Source organism: Peromyscus eremicus, chromosome 4 (assembly GCF_949786415.1).
Source record: "Peromyscus eremicus chromosome 4, PerEre_H2_v1, whole genome shotgun sequence".
NCBI lineage: Eukaryota > Metazoa > Chordata > Mammalia > Rodentia > Cricetidae > Peromyscus > Peromyscus eremicus.
This window is the reverse complement of record NC_081419.1, coordinates 60118879-60143242: the sequence shown is the minus strand read 5'-3', so window position 1 is coordinate 60143242 and position 24364 is coordinate 60118879. Positions and strand designations below refer to the sequence as shown.

Here is a 24364-nt window from a genome sequence, read left to right as displayed (position 1 = left end):
ATTATAAAGACCTAGCTATTAATGAAAGTTTCTTTCAATTAAAATGTGTCCAAAAATTATTTATTCCATACCTCAAACTTATGTAGATATGTAATGGTTGCTGGTTAAAAATGGCTATTGAGTAAGCCTCTCGAAAGGGTTTTGTAATAATTCTCATCCATAATTTTGGCCTCATGTGACATATAGTCCTGTTTTTATACTTTGTTTCAAAACTAATTCAATAATGAATATGTGTCTGCCCTTTCCTTGACAGCTTCGTAGAGTCACTGCATCTATAATGGTCTTCATTTTAATCTCTCTTCTGCCTCTAGAGAAGTAATGGAGTTTCTGTTGACACACAGGTATACCTGATTTTCAATCATATTATTTTTTGCACTGTCTCAGTTGGAGGTGCCAGAGATTTATAGCAAAGTCGGAACACTATTATTAAATCTGTTACACTTTTCTAGGGGCATCATGAGACTGAAGGTGGAAGCAGTAAATGCTATATTTGTTTCTTATACACATTTCTTTTTCCAAATGATTATGACCAATGCTTATATTCTCATTCACAGTAGAGTTTTATGTCCAGACCAGCTGCCAAAGTAAGAAAATGCTTCAGGTGAAAGAAAACAAATTAGAATTTTTGAAAATATATATATTTATATTTCCATATATGGGAGTGCTACATGAAGGGTGGCCTCTCCTCATTTTCCACTGTGTGAAGATGCTTTCTTTGAATCTCTTTCTAAAGTACAATTATTCTTGGAAGCTTTTCAAGATAGGGAGAAGAAAAATTAAATAAAATACATTCGAATATAAAAATGCTGCAGAACATAACCTAGAAAAGAACCACAGGAAATAAAGCCAACAAAGCTTTATTTCTGATCTCCCAGAGTATGCTTAATCACTAGCTCATTGGGAATTTATTTCTAAAGTCTTGGTATACATCAACATTTTCCTTCAAATAATGTTCCTTGGGATTCTGTCATCAAGTTTTATTCATTTGTCTCTGTAGTCATCAGTTTATCTCAATGTATAAGGAATATGAGATCAGAATATTCTATTCTACATCATATTAAATAAATATACTAAACACATTGAAATTTATATTCAGTGTGAATTGTAAAGTATTTTTCATAGAAGGTTAAAATATTAGGACAATAAAAACTTTTTTCTACTTTTTTGCATTGTGCCTATTTTCAACATTGATGAAATAATGTTTTGAATCCCTGAATGTCCACTGCCATTTTTCATATCTTATAGTATTAGTCTTATCAAAATTTTTGTATGTAAAGATATTTTCTCAGTCAACTGTAACTTCAAATGAAAAATGGATGATATTAAAATAAAAATTCACAAATACTTCAAGTAAAATATTGTCTCATAAAATCACTTTAACTGAGTAACATCATTGAATAATATGAACCAATATCATAGGCTCTTAGGGCAGAGGGAACTAAACTTATTTGAACCTCTTAACTAGTTTGTAAGGGACTTTGGTGGCTCAGCAAATTAATATACTTAATTTTATATTTACTAATATTATCATATATGATTTTAGAATGCTTTATAGATAACAGCATTATTTGAATATTATTACTAAATTTAAATTTAAATTTAAGTTAATTTTAAAACTATTTCTTGTTATCCTTACAATCAATTTCTTTTATTGTTATCTCTTAATAGAAATTTTAATTTTTATGGACTTTCTCTTTTATTTATTTTATATTTATTTATATTTATTTATATTTATATATATTTAATTATAAAAATTTGCAAATAAATAAAAACATCATACACCAAAATTAAACACAGCCAAAGTCTACACAGCTTAATGATACCTACAATTAGAAATAGCATTTGAAATGTAAGCTGTGGGCAAATGATCCTGGCTAAATATTTATTCAGTTTTGTAAGATTAATTCTTATGGTGTTTCTCTTTAGGAAATTTATTTGCCTTTTTTTTTTTGATGACCCAAGAGAATATAGGTGATGTAAAATAAGAAGATATCTTTAGGTTTTCAAGTAATTAGAGATTTTAAAGTCTCTCTTATACTAGAAGGAATTTGAGGACATTATTCTGTTCCTGTTAAAGGAACAATGTTTTGTAATTCCAAACAAGCATCATAAAATAGTTGTTGAGTAGTGTGTGTGTGTGTGTGTGTGTGTGTGTGTGTGTGTGTGTGTATTTTACAAAATTGGTGTGCAAAGACAATATTAAATTTATTCCTTTTTTCCTTTTTCCTTACAGACTTCAAGTTCAGTGTTTCCTATAGAAGTAGAAGTGATAATGGTGAGGTGTCTTCCTATTGTCTAGCCAAAGTGAATGATTTACATTTGGCATTTATTACTTCCTTAAGCAGAGTAGAAATTACCATGTCTTAAAACAGGGAAACAATTTAAAGGCACCTTGGTAGAGCTGCCATGCACTTGAGTGAAAGCGAGCCAGGGTAAGGGTAGAAACATTATTTCTTCCAATAGCTGAATACATTCTTAAAGAAAAAGGCCCAGTGCCTGCTTTTAACAGTAGTATTCTCAATGATAGTATCTCAATTTATCTCATAATGGTCCAGCCTTTTAATAGGCAAGTCAGACAGATTTTCACTTTGCAATATACAATATATGGCAGTGTGGCATTGGAACAATGTGGTTTATTCCCTGCAATTTCTCTACTGTAACTATGAAGAGAGACCACAGGCTTCTGAGGAAAACAAGTGCATGCAGTGATGAGTGAGCGGGACAACAAGCAAAGAAGGCAGGAATTAATTCAGTTTGGCAAAGTGGCTCCCACAAACAACTTACATTAAACAATCCACTTTTTGCCATTAAGCTCTGAAATCACATAATGTAGATGAGATCAGTTTTAAATTTTCTTATAGAAATAGCATTGTGAATTATTTTCCTGCTGTGTTTCAATTTTATGCTTCTATATTCTTATTCAATTTTTAAACATCATCACTATCAATAGAGTCTAATTTAAATAAAAAATAAGAAGCAGTAATAAGCATAGCTAAGAATGCTAACACATTGAGATTATAACTGAAATGAGTATCAATTGCTACCTCCAACTGTAGATACATATATCCATAAGCAAATGCATTCCAGGATAGTCTACTCTATTCTGGCATACTAAAGCAAAATTATATGGACATTACATAATATAAAACTGGAAAAATATCCTGATTCTTAAATTAACAAATAAATATTAGTTTAACAACGAAAAAAAAAACAGCAATGAAAATAGCATTACCTATTGGCACAACAGTCTGGTAAACACATAAAAACACCCCTGGATAACAAAAGGTTTATTATTATAATTGATAAAATCTAAAATATATTTCAAATACTCTAGCATCCTTCACATTACCTAGGAAATGGTGTAGAGTGGGCAACTTACTGTTCTGGATATTTGAACTGCAGAAATTAAATATATATGCATATGTATATTTATGAGTATGTCTATGTGTGTGTAGTTCATGCTAATATTTCTAGTCTTTTCTGTTTTAGCTGTTCTCAGAATGAAAAGCCATTTAATAAAATCTATAATCTATTTTAGGCTTATCATTGTAATATGAAGATTGATTTCCTGCCAATTCACTTAAGTCAAAGTAATAGCCACTTGTAAAACCCTTGGAATAAAAGATAAGTTGAATAAAATAAGAAGATTAGTTGAATCTCAGAGCATTAATTTGAACCATACTTGTTTAAAAATATGTAGAGAATTTAATATGAAGAAAAATTAAGAGTACATGAATGCAGGATTTTCTTGAGAATTCACTCTCCTTATTCAAAGATGTAATAATCCTTGAAGATTCAGACCAAAAATATGAAGAGAATATATTTAAAAGGAGATGGCATAGGATGTGGGTCAATAGCATTCAGAAGTGATATAATTAGTTCAGATACAGAGGTAGAATTTCACAAGAACAAACAGGAGACTTAAGATATATAGCAAGTTTAGACACGGCAACAAGTGGTCGCTATTAGAATAACCAAATGGGCCAGGGAAGACTCTCAGAAAGAGACTACTCTGCAGAACATATGAAAGAGCTGGAGAGAGCAAGAGACGGATGTAAGATACAGCCTTGTTCTCTAGGAAAGTGTGGACTAAATAAGATACTTTAGAATTGTTTAGTCAGACGGTTTTCCAGGTAGAGGCTTACTTGCTGTGGGATGTTCTGTATGGCAAATGTGTTGCTGATTGGTCAATAAAACACTGATTGGCCGTTGGCTAGGCAGGAAGTATAGGCGGGACAAGGAGGAGAATAAAGCTGGGAAGTTGAAGGCTGAGTCAGAGAGACACTGCCAGCCGCCACGATGAGAAACAGCATGTGAAGACACCGGTAAGCCACAAGCCATGTGGCAAGGTATAGATTTATAGAGATGGATTAATTTGAGCTGTAGGAACAGTTAGCAAGAAGCCTGCCATGGCCATACAGTTTATAACCAATATAAGTCTCTGTGTTTACTTGGTTGGGTCTGAGCAGCTGTGGGACTGGCGGGTGAGAGAGATTTGTCCTGACTGTGGGCCAGGCGGGAAAACTCAAGCTACACTTACTCATTAAATTAAGTCACCAAAGTAAGAGAAAAAAGACTTTTGTTACATATGAGCATATGGATTTTTCTCCTAGTTCAGTATATCTTGGGTTTTTGGAGCATAATGGAAATTTATGTATGGATAACAACAACTTAATAATAATCAATATTGAAGAATAGAAAATTGTATTTCTAGAAGTCTATTAATATGAGGTTTGTCAGAAAAACACGTTATATACGAGCACTCCCTAGGAACTTATGTTTCCTGTTTATAATTTTGATATAATATTAAGAATAAAATGCAACCAATATACAATGATATGTCAAGTAGACTAAGATAAATATGGCAAACTAGATGTGGAAAGTAATATTAAACAAACTATGTGTTGATAGGTTGAAATACAGTGAGTAATTTTTTTACTATAAGTATATAGCATAGAATTCTGAAGAATGTGACAACAACAAAGGTATGGAGAAAATAATGAATTGTGTTAAGAAGCAGTTGATATAAAAAAAGTATTAACATGATACAGGTAAAACCAGGATGTTTAGAAAGGAAAAGACTGAATACATTTTTCAGGATGTGAGTGTTTATATGCAAATAATCATATGGAGATATAATTAATAAAAGTATTAGATTATTTAAAAGTTAGAGATTAAGAGTCAAAAAGATAACAGAAGACTTAGATGAACACTTATGTTTAGCCAGCAAGGCTTGATTAAGATTTGAAAGCTCATATTTCTAATGGTTGGAAAACTCATGAATACAGTAAAAAAAAATGATTCCTTTAGGTTAAGGGAAAGATAGGTCATTGCATGAATTCACTCAGTCCTTGCTGTAGAGAGATATATACAGTTCACAAGATTTGAAGATGGAGGGATAGATTCTAGTAATTTGCATAGATCACTATTACTGCTTTTAAAGCATGACTTTGGGGGCTCCACTCACAATATTACCATACCCTAAGTATATATCTAGTTATATTTGTGAACAAAGGTAATGAATTGTCTGGAAAGCTTCTTGGAGGGAACTTCCTTTTCAAGAACACTCAAGAGAGTGTGGTTTAGGTAAGCAAATCTGAGGAGAAGGAAAACATATAGAAAAGAATGTGAATGGAGAACAAAAGGCAATGAATGAAAGGCATAACTTCAATCTATTCAACTGATTAATAATGAAATAACTAACTTTGTATGCATGAATATAGTATTAGCATATGTACTGTCCTTATAAGCAGCACACATTTTTACAACAAGAATAACATTTCTACTTTATTCATTTCTCAGCAATGAAAGTTTTGTGGCTTGAGCATATACAGCTACAAAATCTAACAGAAAATTTCAAGGGCAGTAGATTAGATGACTGACAAACTCCTAGGAAGGTAGGAAGATAGATCTAGTGCTAGAGGAGATGCAAGGAGGTGAGCTATTGGGGAAGGACTAAAGCTTTAGATCGAAGGTTTGATTTTTTTTCACTTTTGGAGTGCTACTTTGATTTGATAGATAATTTCACTAGGACATACAATCTTTATGAAAACAATTTATTTTGAAAATTATGTTTTAACTACAGTTGATTTAAGAGAAGCTTGGAGTAAGGATATACAGCAGTGTAGATTTATACAGTGCGTTCTATATCGAATTAAGAGGTTTTTTTTTTTCATACAGGTCTTATTTCTCATCATTGGTTTTATGGTGTGTTCATTGTGTGTCTTATATTGCACTGCCACAGAGAAATTGTGTTCTAAATGATTGGGTAAACCAGTCACTATATGCAGCACAAGGAATTATTTGTAAAAATAATGTTGCACTTTAAGCTTCATGAAAAATAGAACTAGGAAGTTCTTTTTTGTGAGGAAGAAGTAACCTGCAGGGAAATTTCTCAACCAAAATTTCAATCTCCTTGAGTATTGGCTTGTTGCCCGGTTAGTCAGGTGAAAGCACACATAGAAACAAAAACATTAAAGCCTGGCTGTCATGTTAATACAAGCTAAAAGAAGATTGTAGATGTGTCAACTACAATAGTTGACCTTGAGCAAAGCTATAATAGGTGGACACTGGCATGTACTTCACCAGAGATATTTTGTTAACCTGACATATAAAGAGTTTTAAAGTTGGTATAGAAAATAATAAAATCTAAAATAAGTTTAAAATAAAGCCTAGAATGTTGAGATTGTGTTTTTAAAGTGTAGCATGAGAAGCTACACCTGAAGATGACCTATGGTGGAGATTGTGGAGAATGGAGACCTAATTGTAAACAGAATTGACTTATTGATCACCAAGACTAGGATGAGAAGCGAGCTCTATAAAATGTGTACTATTTCAGAAGACTTTAAGGAAAGGGAAACAAAAGAGCTCGGTGATTTTTTTTGATGTGAGCAAATCACCATGGTTTTTACTTTAGTAACATGTTTTAGTATGTTGTCATCCACAGAGCTTATAAATATAGGACCCAAAAGCAGGCTCCAGCAGTACTTACAAAGTAAGTTGATTGATTTGCATTTTGAGCTCAAAATTTTTGTCAGCCAAGTTGAGATGTCCTGTGGGTAATTAACTGTAAGTATTCCACCACCAATAAAGGAGTTTGGAGAAAATACTTGTTTGACATGGATAGTATAGGAAACCATGAGTGTTTCTTTCTTATGCATCCTATTAATCAGTGTGAAGACAGTTTTTATTTTGATCTCTCTGTGTGTGTGTGTGTGTGTGTGTGTGTGTGTGTGTGTGTGTGTGTGTGTTATGACTATGTATACTGTATGTATCTGTGGTGTTTCCACATGCATGTGGGTTTATATACCAGGCATACATAGGCAAAGGCAAGAGTGGTCTGCCTGGGGACCTGATCTGTCACTCTCTGCCTTATTCCCTGAGACACATGGACTGTCTCACTGAATGTGGAACACACAGTTTTGGCTAGACTTGCTAGCCAAGACCTGTTGATCCTTAAGTCTCTACCCCTCAGCAGCAGTAGGGCTACAGATGTAGAGGCCATCATGCTAGAATTCTCATCTGGACCATGGGGATCTAAACTCAGTTCTCACACTTGTGCATGATGGGCTTTTATCTATGACAGCATCTCCCTAGCCCTGTGAAACCTTTTGTTAGCTGAATATAATTGCATTTCACATTCATGCTTCACTCTGTATTCCAAGTCATTCATCATGATTGCCACACATACCATAGTGATATCTATAAGTAACAGACTGGAGATGGTGGGAAGAGCTGTTAAATCACTTAAATTTCCACAGTAGATGGGATTCACAATAGTGCATGTCTGGAAAGAATTAGGATTTCAGCTTTTGAATGTAACGTTTAGAAAAAACACGAGGATATATCCCATGCTGCTCTCAGAGCGTGGCTGGCCACCCCATGGACTTGAGCACTTCTCCATTACTGGGAAATTAAACTTGTGTAGTCTGATGGGCACACTGCTTGAAGACATTTTATTGATTTTTGTATGATTTTCTGCTCACTGTTGCTCTTCAACCAGTTGACCTGAGCCACTTGATTGTAGGCTGAGTGTTATCAGGATAGATGAACAAGTGTTTCCTTATAAATTCGTACTTCTAGCACATAGTGGATGAGAAGATAATGTAAATAATATCTCAGGACAATATTAAATATAGATATGAATTTGTAATCACGATGACTTTCATAGCACTTAACTGCAGCTCGTCTCTTATTCAAACATCTGAATCTATGACAACCTAACAATTTATCCGTCAAGTTCAATTTCCATTCGTCTTACATAAGAACATTCTTCCTCATACAATCTAGAAATTCATGCCATGTGACAGCAATGAACTATATGGTTATTGTAGTTTAAAAGTTAAGTAAGTCCAGCTAGCCACATGGTTTAACAACAATAATTTAAGTAGTTAAGAGAGCTGCATCATTTGGAAATAAAAGCAGAAATGATAACGTGGAAAAATGAGAGGATTCACACAATTGTGTAGGAAATTAGCAGCAGGGAGAAGAAGCACCAGGGATAAGGAATTGCAAGATACAAACAAGAGATACAAATGGACAAGCTGGATGAGAATTGTAGCGTGATGGAAAGAAAGATGCTTTGTAAAGTCAGACAGTCAGTTTGGGTTTGAGACAGAGTAAGCGACAATCTTATTCTGATAGATGAAAACCAATCTGGGGCAGCATTTCCCAGTAGATGACTTCATTTACCTTGTCTTCAAAGATACTTTCAAGTATTTTGCTTGGGGAAAAATCCTTTGTTCCAATTTAAGTTCCCATTTTGGGAATGTAATGTCTTAAAGTATTTGAAATAAAATTGCTTCCATCCTATTTCTACCTTCTTATTTGTCAATCATAAATTGGCACCTTTACTCCATCACAAGAATTTTTTTCAGGAGAACTTTAAGATCAATTATTATTATAGTAAATGATAACGAAAATAATTGTTCTACCTTTCTCCCTTGGCTCTTATTTAAAATAAGGCTCCATATGATTTTTATGGTATTACAGATGCCTTATGATACGCCTTTTAGGGCCATTCAGTTCACATAAATAATATTTTCTCAGAACAGGACCACATGAAAGTTGAAGTCTATTTTCTTCTCTGATATGACAAGACTCTCCTAACCTTTGCATCTGATGAAGTTAACCCATGCTGACTGGTGTGAAGACTTCTTTTAAGATGACATTCACTGGAACAGACACAACTTGGAAACTTGGTTGTGGAAATGTGCTCTTCCAAAGTTTTCCATTACATATTAGCATTCTTTATTACCCATCAACAGTTGGCTAAACTATAACAACAATCTAATTAGAAATAAAGCAGAATATGGAAGGGTAATCAGGAAATGTCTACAGTTATTTCTACTTGATTAGGAAAGATGTTACAAATGTGAGTACATAGAAAGAATTACTGAAGGAACAGCTGTTGATTTTGATTTTTTCCCACATCTGTATTCTCAAGAGTATGCCAAGACATATAGATAGTGCTTTTGCAGTTAATCTCAAGTTGTCATTTAATAGTGATGTATTAAAATTGAAATTATTTCTTAATTCATGTCAATATTTTCATATATATTTCCTATAGGACTTGTAAATGAACATTTAAGAATTTTAATATTAAAAATTTTATGAACACACACATTTGTTAGTTGACATTTCTGTTTTAGTATACCTAAGGGGGAATGACATACATTCCTCATGATTGTTAGACTATTGCACTTTCAAATTCTAAAATTGCTTAAATATAAATATCCATGGCTATTGTCTAAAACCATGGCTAAGGAATGCAGTAAATTCTCAATATGAGCTATACTATAAGAAATGGAGACTCAAAAAATATACCGTCTATTATATTTGCTGTGATTGATGACAAAATTTAAGTGTGGTAAAATCCTGAAGATATTTGGGTCTTGGTGATTCCATGATACCAAAGGGCAGAAGAAAATCATAAATAGAGCACAGTCTATTTCCAACACTACTAAATCAGTGAAGACCACCTAAACACCAAAGTTTGATTTACTTAAATAATTAACAAAAATTTATTGCAAGATATATATTTCACTGAATTTACAGATTCAAGGAACATGATACAAAACAAATAGGGTCATTAGCTTTGTCTAAACATTAAATAGGTGCAAATACACAAAGATTAGAAAAACAAGGAGCATACTTTACAACATAAATTACAGTACTATAAATATATTCTATGTACATTATGCATACTTTTAAGACATCATTTTAATATACAGCATATATTGTATTGATTCTCAAACTATCCAGTGCTTTTATAATATTATATATCAGAAACTTTAATAATTTATTAGCATCATTACACTTACAGTAAATGATCTGAAATCAGTAAGGCCAGCTTTGGCCAGTTTATTCTGTCAGTGAAGTAGCCAATTATGCACGTAGATAAACACCTACTCATATGTATATGTTCTTTTTCCTTTACGATAGCGACTAGAAGAGGGGCTGCAGAGGAATGACCGCTGGATGTGGTGAAAGCAATGAAGGAAAAAGTGCGTGGGGTAAAGGTGGAAAAGCCAAGTGGCTGGGGTGAAGAACTGATGTGGGAATGATTGGCAGCTGAGGAGAAGCCACCAAGGCTGGCTGACTGCCGGGACAAAGCCTAGGTCCTACAGTTCCTACCGAGATCTGAGGTATAGATGTTCTGGCGAGAGCTGGGACTTGGGGCAGAAACTGTTGGTGTGGCTGAAGCACTTTGAAGGTTCCTGCAGCTGCGGCTGCGGCTGCAGCTGCAGCAGCTGCAGCGTGATGCTGTAAAACAGTGTGATGGATAGTGGTAACAGAGGTAGAACAGAAGGGTCGCTGCAAAGGCAAAGGCTGCACAGGAGTGCTAGGAGGAGGCAGGGGAGCAGGAGGGAGGGTCAATTTGACCTTGCTGGCCAGCACGTTTGGCTGAATAATGTGCTGGTAGACCTCGCATGGTAGATGTTTTAACTTGTCATGGTTTTCTAGTGGAATCAATAATGCTTGCTCTGGTAAAGCTAATGGAGCCAGGATTTGCTCTGTTGTTACGAAGGCATGGCCGCTGACATGGGCTTCCTTGAACTGGAGTGGTGGTGGTTGCGAGCTGAGGATTCCGGGATTGTAACACAGCCACTCTGTTGACGCCTCAGACATCCTTCCCTGTGGAATGGTCTCGGCTAGCTCATAACGGCAAATGTATGATTTAGTCTGTGCATTTCTAAAGTTCCTTTCAGTATGAGGCACCTTGAAAGGAATTTGCTTTTCGTTACTGTTTATAGTCTGGCTTCTTTGATTTTGTTCTGGCAAGTTAGTGTCATTTGAGTCATTTGATGGGGCCCTTGCTACATGCACAGATGTAGAGGGATCATTGGAAGCCTGTGATAAGTCACATGGAGTAGTCTCCGTTACCAAATGCTCATCTTTGCCACTGGTTTCAGAAGGAAGTGGATTGTAAGGGTGTAATGTCACTTTGTTTTCGGTTTGCTCTGTTTGTTCTGAGTTCTTCTCGATAGTTATATTATCTTGTGGTTTTATTTCCTCCTTTGTGTCTTCCTTTGCTAAGCCATCTGGGTGACTCAGAGAAGAATTGTTCTTCATGGAATAATCTGAATTGTCTTTGATTTTCAAAGTTCTACCTCCAATGTGGAATCTGCTTCTTTTTCTCCTTCGTTTCTTCTTCGGCTGACAGGGAGTGACAGAAGCACTCAGTGGCTTCAAATAATCTTCTGCTAACTTATTCTGTTGATTTAAATTTTCATCTGATGAATAAGAACATGAATGTTGTCTGCGCTTCCGATGAGATCTTTCTGCTTCAGTCATGAGAGAATTGTAACCTCTTTTAATAGGCTGATTCTGACTGGGAACTTTCATATCACTTTGTGGAACTAAGCACCTGTCATCCCCTTGATAGCTTGATGATCTGGCTTTCCAACAGCAGTAAGTTCTGGAATATGTTAAGTTTTGTTTCCCAGGATGTATCATTGGTGGATTTGTTTGTCCATTTACAACTATTGTGTCTTCTCCTTCATGGTTTTGTGAACTGATAGCGTGGTTGTTGGATTCAGGGTCCAATGTTGTATTCATTTCTCCATTTTCACTTACATTTATAGATGCAGCTTTGGGTCTTCCATCCGGTAGCTGATGTAAGTCTGACCGTTGCTCTGGACTCCTTTGCTGCCTTTCAGGAACTGGTTCCTGTGGACGCTTCCCAGTCTCATCAGTGCACCGGCTCTCCATTTCTGCTTTGCAGTAACTTTCAGCTTCTTTGGTTGTCTGCCCAGGACGATGGTGACATAACTTTCTTCTTTTTTTCTTCCTTCTACTTTTATGAAACCAGTGCTCACGAGTCTCCTTCAACCTGAGTTTCTTGTATTTCCCATTTAGAGTATCTCGCTTAATTTGATTTCTAGCAAAATTGTATTTGTTTGTTTTTCTGTTCATACAGGAAATATCTTTATACCTCTGACCCACATTCTCATTTTGTTCTAAATCATAACTGTTGGACAGAGTGTGGACAGCCTGAAGAGCAGTAAATTTAGTGTGATCATTTGTATTACTGCTAATTTCATTATTTGTGACTCCTGCGATTAGTACATCATTGCAATCAGCATCTGGCCTCTTGCAAAAGTCCTCCTTCTGTTGAGAATTAAGGTCATTTAAGGTCGGCTTACCTTTATGTTGATTGTTGTTTAATTTAGTGGACTTGAAGTCAAAGCAGAGTGGATTACAGCTGTACGATATTGATGGCTCCGTGGCTGTATAAACTAGCATTTCTGATGGCCACTGGAGCACGGTAGATCCCAGTTTGTTAAGTACAGGTACAAATGGGTCACGTTGTCCTTTACATAAACCCGGTCTGTGCTGCAACCTGATGTTTTCCCCCGCTGTGTTTGAAGGTGCCAATGGCTCATGATCAATTTTATTTCCGATGTCCATTTTGGCCACATCATTAATCTTAGCATTTTCCTCTGTGGTAGTTTGTGCTGGTGTGCAGTCACTAGGCACAGTGGGATTCTTTTCTATGAAGTCAGGGCTGTTTTTACTCACAGGTATGTCTTCATTAACAATAGCATCTTCCATTGACATTTGATCTTCAAATGGTGCTGAATTTTGGCAAGTATCTGCATCAGAACATACAGGGAGTTGAAGCTGGCAAAAGGAAGCCAACAGTGTGTGTTTTTCATTAGAGATTTCTTTTGTCTCTTCGATTGGAGCAGTTGCTTTGTCAGTACACATGGCCTCCGGTGGATGAAGAGAGTTAGCTTTCTCTTCAGAACTGAGGAGCTCACATGGTGGCGATAATAGTTGAAGGTGACAAGTGCTGGGGACAAATCTGGTTTTCCTGCTGAATTCTTTCTCCACAGAGGACTCATCACTGTATTCAGAGAAGGCCGCAGCTGAAGACTCCAGCTTCACAGAGGCTTTCTTTGGAAATGCAAAGGAAAAGCCAATTCTATGTCTGTGCATGCCCTGAACTTGATCCCCAAGCTGGCAATTATTTGTGGTGCAGTTACTTGCACTTTCTGTTTCTGCAGAAGCGGTGGTGACATCTTTCCCTTTTTCTTCACTGTGAATCAGATCTTGCTGGTTATTAACTGAATCTACAATCTCTCTTTGGGAAACTTCATTGAGATTTTCTCTCACAGTAACAGTTGTTGACTTGAACATGGGGCCACTTCCAGGAGCACTGCAAAATGAGGGAAAGAGGTGTAAGTTAATAGGAGAATTTAGTAAAAATCATTCAATGACTTATTTCATATATATATATGTATAAAATTACATTTTTTGAAAATCTTTTTAAATTTTTATTGATAATTTTTTGTTTGATACTTTTATACAAGTAGATAATGTATTCCGATTACTTTCTCCATGCCAGGTGTTTTGATATCCTTCCTGTCCACATCAAAATCCTGTTTCTCACAGTATATAAAAGGCCCTCTCCCTAGACCCTGGCTTTTTGGTTCCTTTTCCTGCTCTAATTAGTTTAACCGAGATGATTTGTGTGGAATAGAAGTGTTCGTTTGGATCCTGGTAGGGACAGTGGAGAGCACACAGATGAAGACAATGGTTTTCCTGGTTCCTGAGTCTGTCAGTAGCAGACAGTTCACCAATGAGTATGGGCATCCTTAAAGTTTCTCCTCCATTCATGTCTATTGGTGCACCTATTTGTTTTCAAATTCAACATCTGTCATGAATTTATGAGAGCAATTTAAACGTGTGTTATAAACTTATTTCATGGGGTGCAGTTACCTTTACCAGTGTTTCAGTATCATTTTGTTGCTGGTCCAACAAAATGTTGGAGTAACCTGGAGTGGTTGTCTAGGAATGCTCTCTGCAGCTGCAAACGAGGTACAGGGCATTCTTTTGCTCTCAGATTATTGCTTCCCAATGAACTTTTTCTACCACAATGGCCTCTTCATGAAGAGTTATAAAATTATTTTTAAATTGCAATAATTTTCATCATTGATCCTATAAAACAGATACTAAAGAAACAGAAGAAAACAAACAAACAAACGGGACCTTAATAAAGATTTTAGAAAGATTGGGAATTTGGTTTAATGATTCACTTCAACCAAATTTCATCAAGTCTGCTTTTGCACCAACACTTTGCTGTCAGCTAAGGTAGCTAGAGAAGAACTATGGGTCCTTTGGAATTGCTAGGCTCAAAATGTAAAATTACTTTGAAGTTGTAAGTTATATTATAATATGTAGTCCTGTAGGATAGAATACTATTTCCCTAAAATATGAATTATATTCTATCTATATTTGGAAGTATATCATAAATACTGGTTTTGTTTTAAAAGAATGATTTGGCCTGTATATAAAATAGGAAATCCTTAAACTTTACCTTTCTACTACCAATTACCTTAAGAGAAATCCCATTTCAATCTAAGCATTTATTTATAAGGAATTTCAAATGGCCAAATAGTATAGCTGACTTTTTAAAATCATAGACACAATCTACATCTGCTCACCTGACTTGCTTCTAAATTACATTGCCATTTTTTTTATTCACAAACCTAATGGAGTTGTGTGTATGTTTGTGTGTGTGTGTGTGTGTGTGTGTGTGTGTGTGTGTGTACAATGAGAAATATTGTCTACTGAAAGTTATAATGAAGATAAGTAATATAGACATTGTTTATAAATTATAAATACAGCTTTATTAATATATCAGAATCTTTGTGGCAAATTCTACTTCTAGATCATTGTATTATATTATATAGTAAGTAGGTACCATGATATAGACTTGATTTGCATCAACTCTTCATCTGATGCCACAACAGCAAGCAGACATCACTACTATAGTTAAGCAACTATTTCTTCAAACAATTCCACACTGGATTTAAAAATAATCACTCATATTGTTTTAAATTTAGAATTCTTAAAAATGTTTTATTCATCAAAATATTCCATAACAATATTCCATAAGAAATTAATTTAGCAGGAAATATTTGTTATAGACAGTAACAAGAGAGACTTCATTTGTGGAGAGAAATAAGGGCACTTTAGCAGTGATCTTCTTTGAATAGCATTGCCCTGGCTGGGCTTGGGAGGTCTGAATTATGACTCCAATCCCATCGAACAGCTGCTCACTCTGAGAAGTGGGTCAAAGTTTAAGAGCTGTGAACTTCTAACAGTCCAGCTATAGTTTATTCACAGGGAAACTAATTTTGAGCTGCTTCTGAAGTGTGCAGTATCTTCCTGACCTCTCTTTTTCAAATTTAAAAGTAATTTCAAAGAAAGCTTCTCCAAATTATCATTTAAAAAATAAAATAAGATCTTCTCAAAAACTCTTTTTGCCAAGAGTCAGGAGATAGTGCTAGGCTCTCAGCCTCAGTCGAATGGTTTGAATTTCATGAAGAAATGAGACTGCTTTCAATTAAGATGGCTGAGATACAAGCCTCGACTGATGCAAAATTTGCTTTTATAAGCTGAGATTACAGTAATTTGCGAGTTTTAGTGAAATGTGCATTAAACAGGTGTTTGAATGAAATTCAAATTACTCTTTACTTCTGCAGAAGGCCATGCAAACATGTATGCCTTTTTCTGTGTACTGAAATAAATAGATTTGTGCCCTTTATTTCCAACTCCTGCAGCTATGTTTTAGGTGTATTTTAGGGAAAGTTAACATTTCATTATAGACTCACCACACAGTTTCCTTTCTTAGCTCAGCCAGCTTGTGAAGACGTTGGAGTGCCTTTTCCTGTTTTCTTTCATCCTTCCTGGATTTAGATGCTACATTTCGAGCAAATTCTCTCTGTTTCAGTTCTTTGAGCCTCTATTAAAACATATGGAAATAATTAATAGTATCTAAGTCTAGAGCAACTTTAAAGTTATGTCGTTGCAGGGATTTTCAATACATTGACTTTGTCAAAAGAAAACATCATCAATCAAAACCTGTTTCTAACAAAAATATTTTCTTCCACTTTGGCTGGTACAAATGCCCAATGATGTAATTATATTACAGTAAAAGTTGCATCTGAGCTTTAGGTATATTGAAATTACAGCCTTATTTCTCTTCTTATTGATTGGAATCTTCTATGTATCTTTGCTTAATTTAGATGATGCATTAGAGACTTTTTTTAGGCCCCTAAGCTTCAAACAAATTCAATACATTTATGGATTTTGCTTATAAAATTAAACTTCTCTTATTTGAATGTGCTTTGTACTAGGATTTAATGCCATAAAACCTAAGGCAAATGATTTCTATTGATGTGATATTTTAAATAGCCTCTCTCTCATATATCAGGCATTTTCCTCAAATCAAGATCTTAGAGAAAATTCTGTTTTTTTCAGAAATTATTATGTTGAGAATTTTTTTATCTGTAGTAAAGAAGATTATTTTCTAAGCTGATTGCCAGAAAAAATGCAAACACACTTGAAGAGAAACAATAAATATTCATATGTTTGAAGTGATTGAAGGAATATCAAAGGGGTTCATCCTCAGTTATTGTAACTGAAGATTCTTATGAAGATAATGTATAGTTATAAAAATGATTGAAATAGTATTTTTCTCAATAGTTTATGATGTGTTAAAATTGTAATGAGTCGTATTTTGAGAGTAGCATTACAGAACAAGGAATGATATGACTATATTTTTATGATGTTGCATAAAATTTTGATAAATCCTCTATGTGTATTCAGTGTAGCCTTGTATACAAAAGGCCTACTCAATAAATATTTATTAAGTTGTAGATAAATTACTTATATTATCTGAATTAATAATTATATATATATATTCATAACTTCCAAAAAATATTCACTCTATTAAATTGATATTTCTCACAGACTTAAATTTAATTCAATCTATACAGCATCATGTAACATCAGCAACTTGGGGGATACACACAGAATCAGCTTCAAGTGACTGCTGATATTTTTGTTGATGATTTTCACAGGTAGATGTACACATTTATATAATCCTCTCAATCCCTTATTTCTGTATTATGTTGTTCATTATTATTTAAGTAACAATAATTTTTTAGTTTTCTCATTAGCAATAATCTATTCCTTCAGAAGGAGTTCTTGTAGTATTAAATTTGTCTTTAGTTGGACTTGTTATACATTGTTAAACTGAACAACAACTCCGTCTCAGATTTGATATCATTGTTTCCATATGACTGACAAAAGTAACTATAAATTCAAAGATGCATTAATTCATTTCTGGTGTGAAATAAGAATAAAATAGGCTAATGACAATGTACTGCTCAATTTCAGAAATCAATAGTCTTGGTCATTTCTAGTTGTTAGAAGTAAAGTATATTCTTAAGGCTAAAAGAATAAAGAAGTAAGACAGTGGTTTTCAATATTTTAAATAAAATCTTTAGTTAAAAAGTTAATTTTTGCATACATAGCAAGCAATTATACTAAACATACATAACAAGTGTATCCATGCATAATTAATATTGTATACATCATGAAAGAGGGTTGAACTGGTAAGTTTAAATTCCATTAAAAAGATGAAATGCTTCCAATGACAGGGGGGTGAGTTATGACCAAGAAGAGGAAATTTTAAGTTATGCAAGATTAAAAGTTTGCTTAGATTCTTTCACTAACAACATTTTTTTAAAATTTGGAAATAAAACTTTAATGAATATTTTATTTATGCTTTATGCATGTGTCCATCACTGGGTAGTTATATGCACGTATAAATGCTGGAGTCAAATTAATCATGTCCTCCTTTGTTTAAGTGTTTATTACTTTCCAAACAGCTGCACAGAGGTTGGCAGCATTTTCCCCCTCTATGAAACCCATGTGCAAGTTTGTACTTTGTCCAGGGTTAAGTAGCATTTTTCTAAGTTTTTAAATTTGACAGTTTGTAATCCTATATTATAATGTTTAACAGGAAGGTTGAATCATTTTCATAACCATATGGCCCTTCAGTATTTCTCCCCTATTGCTCTTTAAATTTAATTATGGAAGTATCATCTTATTGATTCTTACCATAAATACCTATGTTCACGAAGTTTTCTTTTTTTACTTCTGGAAGCGAAGACTGAAGTTAAGCAGATTAGATAGGCTTGTCCAGAATCATTACAAATCAAAACACAATTGAAGAGAAATCAGAATTTCTTTGAACCTACATACCCTATGCTGTAACTCTCAAATTTCCTGGTATTGTTCAGGCTGTTCAAATTTCAGGTTTGACTGAGGGAGCTGGTGTGCATATGTTCATTTAAATTTCTCTAGGTATCCCTCTACTTTGCAAGTGTTATTCCAGACACATTTTAAATATCTGTGACAGTGGGAAATTGCCTTTTTCTTTTCATATTTTTATTGTGGTCAGGAGGGACAAATGTTGGAGTATATAAGAATGTTACTTATATCATACAGTAGGTACTGAAATGTGATTTGAAGTGGGTGAAAGAAAGGTCTCTAGGGATATGGACAGAGAAGGAACTATTTCAAATACAGTGATTAAGACAGGTACTTTTATTTTAAATCTTTGATTTCAGTGCGAATCCAACACCTTAAAACAGCTCACACTTGAAGTGGCCGTTCTTGGGCTGCTGGAGTGTTGTTAAGTCAGTGGGAGCAGTCGGCGGGGCTTCGCAGAGACACTCTTTCTTCTTGCGGCTGAGCAGGGATTTAACCATCACCATGTCGAGCAAAAGGGCAAAGACCAAGACCACCAAGAAGCGCCCTCAGCACGCAACATCCAATGTGTTCGCCATGTTTGACCAGTCCCAGATCCAAGAGTTCAAAGAGGCCTTCAACATGATCGACCAGAACCGGGATGGCTTCATCGACAAGGAAGACTTGCACAACATGCTTGCTTCAATGGGAAAAAATCCAACTGATGAATACCTGGATGCCATGATGAATGAGGCCCCGGGCCCCATCAGCTTCACCATGTTCCTCACCATGTTTGGAGAGAAGTTGAATGGCACAGACCCCGAAGATGTCATCAGAAATGCCTTCGCTTGCTTTGACGAGGAAGCAACGGGCACCATCCAGGAGGATTACCTGAGGGAACAGCTGACTACCATGGGCGATCGGTTCACAGATGAGGAAGTGGATGAGCTGTACAGGGAGGTCCCCATTGACAAAAAGGGGAATTTCAACTACATCGAGTTCACACGCATCCTCAAGTACAGAACAAAAGAAAAGGACCACTGAAGAGCTCCAAATTCCAGCCAAATGTTCCCTGTTGCCACTTGGGGTATTTCCGAGATGTTTCCTCCTAGAACTTGTTACATGCCCTAGCTTACTGCTTTTTCCTTTCTTGTTTTTTTTTTTTTTTTTTTTTTTTTTCTCCAGGAACGTCATTTTTTATTAGTGCTCAAGATACAGCATGTGTACAAATTCACTAATTGACATATTTTTATCAAACTTTAATCAAGCTTTCTCGTCAGCAGCTTCTTCTTAATCAGTCTCTTAGTTCATTCCATGGCAGAAAGTACACTATTGGTTCCTAGCATCCTCATTATTAGGGATTTAATTTAGGGCTTTATTTAAAATGTTACATTTTTGATGAAAAGAGGAACATCCTAACTCTTTGAGCCACATGTACCTTTATAATCAGACTGGAAATGGGACTTTCTGTCATTATCTGACTAGAAAGCAAGGTGCAGCCCATACAGAGTCAATATATTTTTTCAGAGAAAGTTATCCACTCCTTTTTTTCTGAATGATAATTAAACTTCCTGATAAAATAAAAAAAAAACAGCTCACACTTATTAACTGTTAGTATGCCTGCCATTTTTTTTTCAGTCAAATTGTTTTCATTTTGAAATATGACTTGGAAAATCTCTTTTAGAGTTCTACAAATTAGTTGATATAATGTATGTTCTTTTAAGTTATAGGACTAGAAAAACAAAACCTAGATTTTTTTTAGGGGAAAAAAGTAATTTTAAGCAGCTAGTACCTTCTAGAACCCTTCCAGAAATTGCCTTATAAGATGACAACTTCTTCAGTATCAACAGTGATAATTCTTCTCAATTCTTCTCAATTTAACTAAGATAACATCTGCTTTATGAATTTTATCAGTGAGAAATAAGTCAAAGATTGTCAATAAAGAGTATATTGGATGTTCTCAGCCTGAACATTGCTCCCCTACAGAGATTAACTGAGATATGACTAATTAAGAATTAGATATGACTAATTAAGAATCAACTCATAGTATTTTCACCATGAGAATGTTTGTTACAATGGCATCAGAACAAAGATTTGTAGGAGGTGAGGACAAAACTATAGCTTTATTTCATAGGCAAATGAATAAGAAACCCCTTGAAGCAGATAGAACAGCCAGAATCAATCACGACCAACTATAGGCCATGGTCATTTGATCACAAGTCTGACTTGTTCACAACCTGTTGGTAACACTGACGCTCCTGGGCTTTTAGTTAATGGAGAAATGGAAAGAGTGCCAATTTTTAGAAGACAAAATGTGGCATGGTGCATGTGATGCAGTTACAGTTTCTAAGTAGATCAATGATGCATCCTGAGACATTCCAGATGTTTGCTGATGGTTGTGAAACTTTCCAGTGGATAAAATATCACACAATGGAGCAGAAGCCATGAATATATGAAACCCTGGGTGGATGCATATTGTCTGACATGACCGTGTCAAGGGCTCAAGCCTCAGACCCATAAAGAAATTGCAAGGCCTTCTTCCTCCATCCCACTGCATGAGCCAAGTCCATATTCAGAGGCAAACGGCAAAATCTTCCCTTCTGGTCTGTGTCCTGGTGTTGATAGTGGTTGTAGAGATGTCTATCATAGCTTTTTTCCATGGATGTTCTCAGCCTGAACATTGCTCCCCTACAGAGATTGATTTTTACCAAGATTAACTAAATCTGCCTCCTCGATTCAGTTGTTCACCATAGACCCTGCATCTTTGTTTATATGTAGTAACTCCCTTTCTTGTTCATCTGTATAGAATAACCCCATGACCCTATTCTATTCACTCTATATAAGAAATACTCTGAGCTTATGTGGTACTGTGGTTTCTCCAGCAGAGAGGCAAATCCATCCATTCCCAGATTTTCCATCCTTGTGTCTTTGTGTGTGTTTGTGATTTACTCATTCCTTCAAAATTTCCAGTCAGGTCCAAGTCCCTCAGGCCATACAAAGGATGGGACAATGGCAAATCATTTTGTTTCTTTTTCTTAGGAAAAGAAAAACCCACTATAAAATTATATACTAATTCATGAACTGAAGCCAAAGGATCTACCAAGCTTGCTCCCCCCTCATCTATCTACCATCTATCTAATCTATCATCTCTCTCTACTGTCTACACACACACACACACACACACACACACACACACACACACACACACACACTTTGTTTTATGTGTGGTGTGGACATTGTTTCTCTCTAGAGAATGCAAATGAGTACAGATTTTCACATGAAATGAACATTCTAATTTGATATCCCCAAGGCCCAGCATAAAAATACACACGCTTCTGTTCCATTAGTAGAATTCTAATTTAATCCCCACTAACTGGATTGTTAGCAAAAGTATCTGAATTGTATGACCCTATTTTCTTTCCTTCCTTCCTGTCTTTCTTTCTTTCTTTCCTTTTTAATCTTTAAAGAAGAATATTTCATTTCCTGTACTTTAACATTGATCCTCTGTCACTGCCAGTGTTAAATTGTGATTTCAACAGGGCAGCCAGCAACATTCTCAGTTGTTAAGTTTGGCAAAGATCTAGAAGCTAAAATAAGAACATAAGGAATTAAAAAATTTCAGCTCCAAATTCCATAATTTAACAACAGTGAATGTCTTGAATTAATTATTTAATTAGAAAATAAAAAGCTAAATTTGAATATGATTTGTAGTTGAGAAAATGTATTTCTACTTTCTGGATATATCCTTTAGTAGTTCTTTTCATATCTATTTCTTCTCAAATGATATTTAAAGTTTTCTCCAGCATTTATCTTCTATGACATGATTCCAGTGACATCTTTTAGGATAGAACTAGTCAGTACGAAATAAAATATCTATTTAGCATTAGTGCAAACAGCTTCAAGTGTTTCCCCTTCTATAGGTAAATCCATTACTTGTTTCCTTCAATATATCTGCAAATAGTTTCATATTTCACTGTTATTGTATTATCCACTGTTACTCTTTCCAAAAGTGTGAACCTTGCTTTGAATTTAGGAGAGTTGTTTCCATCAAAAATGGTTTCAATGGCTTCTTAAAATCTAAGTATGCTTTTTTACCTTACAGAGAAGTAAGAGCCTCAAAGAGAAGTAATAGCATCAAAGAATCAGCATCTCCATTTCCTAAATCAATTTAGCATTCTTGAAATAGACTGTGCAGTGCAGAGTGATCTATTAGAATGTTAGCAAATACATTTTTTTCAGAGATGGTATTCTAGTGGATGTTATCAGACTTCAAGGTGTAATTTCCTTCTAGTCATTATTTAATCAATGGCATTATGCTGAGTGATACCGTGGACGTCTTTTTATTTTTTTTTTCAAATTTCGTTTCCCATTACTATCATGAATGTGTATCACTTGGACTTTTCTCCTGGCAGCTTTAAAAGCATCTAATCTCTTAATGGCATATCAGATCTGAACAATATCTTTCCCCAAGGCCTCTCATTCTTTAGACTCTATTAACTCAAGGTTCTCTTTGTGGATAAAAAGCTCATTTTAATTCTAATATAAAAGTCTTGGCAATCAGTGTGTGTTCTGTCTAAAACTGATTTCCAACTATTGAGTTCATTTTCTTAAGTGCTGGATCAGAAGTGTCTCCTGCATTGTAAGTGCTTATGAATGCTTATCAAATTGAATTGGCACAGGATGGCTGTGATTAACTTCCTCTTACAATAGGAGGCTTTGAAAATTTGCTAACAAAAATCTGGATAAGATCTTTAGTAGTAGAATGAGAGCAATAGAAACTTGATTGTAAGAGACATGGACATGATTATTTTCAAAAGACACAAGCCACTTGAGTGATCAGAAAATGAAGGATGATTGATTTATGGCTCAACTTTATAAATGCATATTATGCATCTATTACCAACAATGTTAAGAATTAAAATACGTTTTATATTCTTGGATTGTAATTCCATTTTTTAAGAGTATACTAATATTGCACAGCATAACAAAGTAGGTATATGTATTAAAATGGTGTGAAAATATACCCTATGTATTTATCATCATAAGGTAAATAGTAGTTTTACTTTAATTATTTACTTTACTTAATTATCAATTAAACAACATTTGATTATTTATTTTCTTACTAGCATTTTTAGTTGACTAAGAAGAGAACCTGAAATTTAAACTTAATTTCAAATACTGAGATGTACTTTATAACAAAAGTTATTCTTTATTGTATGTTCATCCTACATAACTATAGTAACTACATCATCCCAGATGTTATGAGACCTTTGAACACTCAATAGAAATCAATATATCCAATAATACTGATTAAATCAACTTGAATTTCTATAGATATTATTTTTAAAAGGCAGTTACACAATACCAGTTGGTCTGCTCTGAATTCAATTATGTACCACCAACACTAAACAGACACAGCGGGACTTTTCTGAGAACTAACATTCCAATTGTGTTGGCCAGCTCCATGGGCAAGAGAACACGACTCAGGAAAGCCCATTCACCTTAGGAGACGCTGAGGAGATGGGAGGAATGACCGTCTCCTGAAGGAAACTTGTTTTCCCTCCCAGAAATTCTACTCTACATAGTCGCTCATGTTGCTGTAACCATGCAGCTTCGATAAACTTGTCTGCTTTTCTGAGTTACTCAGAAACACATCATTTATCTTTTTTCTTTGTTTTACTGAATCTCATTTTCTTTCCTTCAGATACCTGTCAAAGCCTGAATATGACTTCCCAGACACTCTAGGATTTCTCAGTATTCATCTATAAAGTTATTCCACCTTAATTCTACCATAAGACTACTTACAAAAGAC

At 34.8% G+C, this 24364-nt stretch overlaps 2 protein-coding genes across 2 annotated transcripts in view; one reads left to right on the top strand and one right to left on the bottom strand.

Moving 5' to 3' along the window:
- Window positions 1-10446: 10446 nt before the first annotated feature.
- Window positions 10447-24364, bottom strand: part of Znf804a (zinc finger protein 804A) — a 197287-nt gene continuing 183369 nt past the window's right edge. Inside the window, exons 3-4 of the mRNA XM_059259201.1 lie at window positions 16125-16255; window positions 10447-13663 (exon numbers count right to left, since the gene is read on the bottom strand). Of these exons, the coding sequence (XP_059115184.1) occupies window positions 10447-13663; window positions 16125-16255 (3348 nt within the window). The remainder of the gene's footprint in view (window positions 13664-16124; window positions 16256-24364) is intronic.
- Window positions 18972-19643, top strand: LOC131908149 (myosin regulatory light polypeptide 9-like). Its single transcript, XM_059259202.1, has one exon. It carries the CDS (start codon window positions 19078-19080, stop codon window positions 19594-19596), a length of 519 nt encoding a protein of 172 aa, XP_059115185.1. The 5' UTR covers window positions 18972-19077; the 3' UTR covers window positions 19597-19643.

Bases quoted from the DNA above. Each gene is read 5' to 3' on its own strand.
- LOC131908149 (XM_059259202.1), top strand. From the start codon at position 19,078: ATGTCGAGCAAAAGGGCAAAGACCAAGACCACCAAGAAGCGCCCTCAG.